The 5,173-nt window shown below is 47.3% G+C and overlaps 1 protein-coding gene across 1 annotated transcript in view; it reads left to right on the plus strand.

Annotated features, from left to right (window-relative positions):
* Window positions 1-5,173, plus strand: part of ABCC2 (ATP binding cassette subfamily C member 2) — a 97,576-nt gene that overhangs the window by 63,129 nt on the left and 29,274 nt on the right. The window contains exons 10-13 of the mRNA XM_019636278.1: window positions 1,131-1,268; window positions 1,763-1,909; window positions 3,540-3,624; window positions 4,327-4,393. Coding sequence (XP_019491823.1) covers window positions 1,131-1,268; window positions 1,763-1,909; window positions 3,540-3,624; window positions 4,327-4,393 — 437 coding nt within the window. The remainder of the gene's footprint in view (window positions 1-1,130; window positions 1,269-1,762; window positions 1,910-3,539; window positions 3,625-4,326; window positions 4,394-5,173) is intronic.

The following is a 5,173-nucleotide window of genomic DNA, read 5'->3' on the forward strand; positions in this document are numbered from 1 at the left end:
ATGCATGTGCAGGGGTCCAGGTGTCGTCAGACCGATTCATCCCTTATTAAGCTTCCTGCCATTCTTTCACCTGGAACAGTGATGTGGCGTTGGCAGCATATTTTGATCCCATGGGATGTTTGAAAAGCCCACTAAGGCTTGAACTCTACTTCAAACCAATTACATTGGACTTTCTAGGGGTGAGGCCAGGCATATATTATATTTTAAAAGCTCCCTAAGTGATTCTAATATGCAGCTAAAACTGAAAAACCACTGTCATGAAAGTTCTAGCAGCCACTGCAGATCATGATTTCATTAGAAGTTACGAAGGGGTGATATTTTAATTCTGTCGTTCCTTTGGCATTGAAGAGCTGGAATTCTATAAAGAAGAACCATCTTAATCAACTAGCTAATTACCTTAAAATAAAATTTGTACAGGATAAGAAGGATAAATGTTTTCTTCAAAGTTTTCAAAATAAATAATACATTTCATCCTCCAAAGGTGACCAATAAGATAATATATTCATAAGATCATATATATAAGATCAAAACTATATATATATATATATATATATATAGTTTTGAATTTATTGATTTTATATTACCCTAAACTTCTTGAAAATGAAACAGAGGTCCCTTTTAATGCCCTGTTATTTCTTTACACAGAGCTCTGAGATGCCTTCCTGCTAATGTGGCAGTGAGACTTGGTAGAGTCTCAGCTCTACCACTAGCTAGCATGGTGACTTTGGGCAAGTCACTTAGCCTCCCTCAGCCTGTGTCCTTATTGTTAAAATGGACACAATAATTCTACAAAAGTAGGGGACTAACTCTCCCTGGTTTGCCCAGCATTTTCCAGGGTTAGCACTGAAAGCCTCGTGTCCTGGGCAACCCCGAGTCCCAGGCAAACTGGAAGCGGTGGGCACACTTAGATTGTTATAGGGATAAAGTAAAATAATGTATTTAAAACATTTTGTACAGAGTAGGTTGTTGACAAACAGAAGCTACCTTTCTGTAATCATACTTTATCATCTGGATTTCCACACACCCCCATTCAAATTTTGGGGAGCATATCTTAAAACCCAGGTGGATGAGATGTACCTGGTGTCCTTTTGGGGCGACGGTGTGAGCTGTGCTCTTTTCTATCCTATTAGATCCTGAAATATTTTGCCTGGGAACCTTCATTCAAAGACCAAGTCCACAACATTCGGAAGAAAGAGCTCAAAAACCTGCTCACCTTCGGGCAGATGCAGTCTGTGATCATGTTTCTCTTATATTTAACTCCAGTCCTGGTGAGTGACACGAGGCAGTGGGTTGGGTCAGCTTTCTGAAGAGAAAGGTCTGTCCTAGACAGACTGCCCCAACCCTCTAGGCCTGACCCCGAAATCCAGGGAACTCTGCCCCTCCCTTGAACTCCTACCTCATGCCCCCAACACTAGTTTCACCCTCGTGTACAATATGGTGGTCAAGGAGCCCAGGGCAAGTTGCTAGGATGTTCAGCATGAATGTGGTATCCAGGAACGGTTTGTAAAGGAGGGCTTGAGGAACACTGATATAGGAGCCCGGAGACCCGAGTTCTGCTCCCAGCTACGCCATTAATTAATTGACTCTGTGACTCAGATGAGATCTTCCTCCTCCTCTGGGCTCATCCTTCTTATCTGTAACATGGGGAGGTTGAGATAATCCCTAAGACTCCTTTAACCCTGATGTACGGTGTTCCTAAGACTTAGCACAAGGCTGCGCGAGCCCTTTCAGGAATCAAGTGCCTATGACCTTGCTTCTCCAGGTATCTGTGGTCACATTTTCAGTGTACGTCCTGGTGGATAGCCGTAATGTTTTGGATGCAGAAAAGGCCTTCACCTCCATCACCCTCTTCAATATCCTTCGCTTTCCCCTGAGCATGCTCCCCATGGTCATATCCTCCATGCTCCAGGTAAGGAGGCTCTTCTGCTGTGAACCGATTGTCTCTGATTAAAAGCCTTAGATTTCAGAACGACTGGCCAATCACCTCTCGTTTTTAGCATCTGTTGAGGAACTTTCAATGAGAGAGGTTTGTTTGCTCTCTGGAGAACAATGGTTTGTTCTCAGTAAAATCACAAGCTCTCTGAGCCCCGTTATCTAACTATAAAATGAGGATAAGCATACCAATCTCATTCCTCACAGGAAGACAATGTTTATGAAAGCAGCTATGACTAACCCTGGTACCTGCAACTTTTCTAAGCCCCTTTTCCCAGCCTGGTTTCCCCCGACATTTTCCCAAGACTTCCTTATGCATATAGCATTAGTGAACTATGGCGTCAAGAGAGAGAAAAGACCCTTTCTTTGCTGAAGCCATGTGGTGGTAAAAAACAAAGGCAATTCAGGAGCCTCAAGCTGTCAGAAAATGAGTTTGGAGTTCAGGAGGCCTTGGGCTGGCCGCAGGGAGTATCTGGCTCCTGGGAGCTAAGCACAGTCACTGAGATGGACCAGGTATCAGATCTCAGAGGGGAAGATCACAGGGCAGGTGGCAGACTGGTGAGGCAGCCAGGATGACGGAGTGCAGTCATCTGCATTTATCTCAGAGGTGGCTGACTGCAGACAGCTCAGGCCATAGGAAGGGCTGGGGTTTAGGACAAGGCCTCCCTGTCCTGGAGGGTGTTGAGAAAAGCTGACTAGTATGGCCAATAAAGAAACAGCATGCTTTTTTTAGATTCAGTTTATTGCATAGCACAAGCAAGATACCTCAGCAAAAGTGTCAGCTCCCTGCATGTCCTGTCCTACAAGAGGACGCTGAAAGAAAAAGGCCAGATGACAATGCAACAGGGCAGTGGGGACTCTTTCTCAGGAGATGGTCCATGCAGCAGCTGAGCACTTTTATAGTCTGCGGTTGCACTCTAAGCAGAAGGCAAGGCAGAAAGCCTATACGTCATCAGAACCCAGGTGGTGATGGGACCAACGGTCTCATGACAGCCTCCCTGGAAGACAGGGAGCAGGTGAGAACATCCTTGGAGATCTTCCCAAGTCCTCATATTCCAGGAGCACCATGGGGTGTTCTGCCAGCGCTTAATCAGCTGCAGTTTAAGCTTAGCCTATGTGGAAATGTGTCACGGCCACTTCCTCTACGGAGTCCCAGTGGTGGCTCAGGTAGGAAACTGAACGTGTCTTCAAGGCCTGGACTTGAGTAAAGAGGAGCACGCCAGGGGCCTCACTGCCAGAACCAGATTGAAGTCAGGGTCTTACCTTAGGGAAAGGCAGCAGGCAGTTTCTGGAATTAGGTCTAAAGAGCAGTAGAGTTGCCCTCTCCTCACCCCCACCCCCAAGTTTTCTGAAGGGCTGAAACAGTGCATCTTAATTTGCCTCTGTCCAGGGGAGTGGGCTGTCTCAGGGTGGCAGTGTGGCTGTCTGGGGCGGGGCGGGGGGGAGAGGGGGTGCGGTCCCACCTGTGGCAAGTGGCAAATTATGGGCAAGAAGCCTGGTGGGTTGACTACTTCTGCATCCCAGGCAGATGCAGAGTCCAAGTCCTCTCCCTGCTGGTGCTTGCCCTTGGCTTTTTTATTCTTGAGATCCTTTGTGTCCGTTTCTAGGCCAGTGTGTCCACAGACCGTCTGGAGAAGTACTTGGGAGGGGATGAGTTGGACACATCTGCCATTCGACATGACAGCAATTTAGGTAAATGAATTTGGAAGTTGCTTCCCAAATTTATCCACAGTGCCAGCACCAGGACTTTGAGGTACAAGGGCTCAGCAACAGCAACCTGATCAAAAGGGAGAGCTAGGGGACTTACCTTGAACCTACATTTACAAATAAGCACACTGTTTCTGCTTAAGTTATGTTTTTCATTTAGAACAGATGGCTTAGCCAGATTGCTAAACAAAGCTAAGCCCGCTGTTCTGAGGATAAGCAGGGGATCCTGCAAAGGATCTAGAGAGTGGAAGTCAGGATGAAGCCGAGCGTGTGGACTTGGGAAGGTAGGCTGGAGTGAAGGCAAATGCAGATTCTGGAAGGTTAAGGGTTGAGGGGCCTCCATGGACAGAGAGAGCAGTGAGTCTGGAATCCAGGGTGGGGGAGTGGCTGGATTTATATATGGAGATGGAGTTTATACCAGGAGACAAGGTGACAGAGGGCCTAGGGATGTACCCAGAGCATCTGTAGGTCCGGGATCTGGGCTACGAACAGGCTGGGGACTCCAAGCAAGTTCCAGTCACACCCCAGGAGCTTTTTTTCCCCTCCTGTTAGTGTAGGAGCCAGCACTGACAGAGGTCATCTCGGGGTCTGCTGGAGGGACACGTGGGGGCTGAGGAAGGGCAGACAGACATGTGGGGACCTACATCTGACCAAAAGAGGGGCTTTTTTGGCTTTTTTTCTCACCAGACAAATGCATACAGTTTTCTGAGGCCTCCTTTACCTGGGACCAGGATTCTGAAGCCACAATTCGAGAGTGAGTTGCCTTTCTAATCCCGTGACTGGGAAACTCCATGTACTAGGACAATGGGGAGACAAGCTGTGTGCACAGATTAAGTTACATCCTAGTGCAGGCTCAGCCCCCAAGGGATGAGCTGACAGGGAAAACCCTGAGCCTCCTTGCCCATAACTGTATCAGCTGCCCTGTTCTCCTCCTGTGGGACTACATGCATTCGGCAGAGAACCCATGAAAACGTTTTTTTCTCCAGACTGGATGGACGTAGTGCAGGGTGGGCAGGTGGCCTAGGTCTCTGAATATGGTAGAGGATACACACAAGAACCTGAACTCAATTTAAGTTCGTTCATTCATTCATTCATTCATTCATTCATTCATTCATTCAAGGGTAGTAATCAAGGACAGTGGAGTTCTTTACCCAGAGTGGGCAATGAGAGCTTCCTCTGTAAGATTTAATTTCAGATCTGGAGTTTTACATCTAAACAACCTATTCCTACAGGCTACCTCCTCTGCCCTTAAGCCAACCCCTTCTTGCCACACTGTTGCTTGTAATGTGTTTCTTATGCAGTTCATGTAACAGCACACCCAGCTCATCCACTGAGCACAACACACAAAGTGCTCCAGGACCCTGAGCTGGTAGATCTCTCTTTCTTCACAACGGAGCACAGGAGCACACCTTATCATCTCCCCGCTACGCCCAAGATTTCCACCCTCCTCTGCTATCTTTATAGCCTTGAACATGGACTCTGGAGCTTGCCCCAGGATTTGTGAACTCTTCTGAACTTTCCCAACCTGAAAGCC

The sequence above is a fragment of the Hipposideros armiger genome, unplaced genomic scaffold (assembly GCF_001890085.2).
Source record: "Hipposideros armiger isolate ML-2016 unplaced genomic scaffold, ASM189008v1 scaffold_28, whole genome shotgun sequence".
Lineage (NCBI taxonomy): Eukaryota > Metazoa > Chordata > Mammalia > Chiroptera > Hipposideridae > Hipposideros > Hipposideros armiger.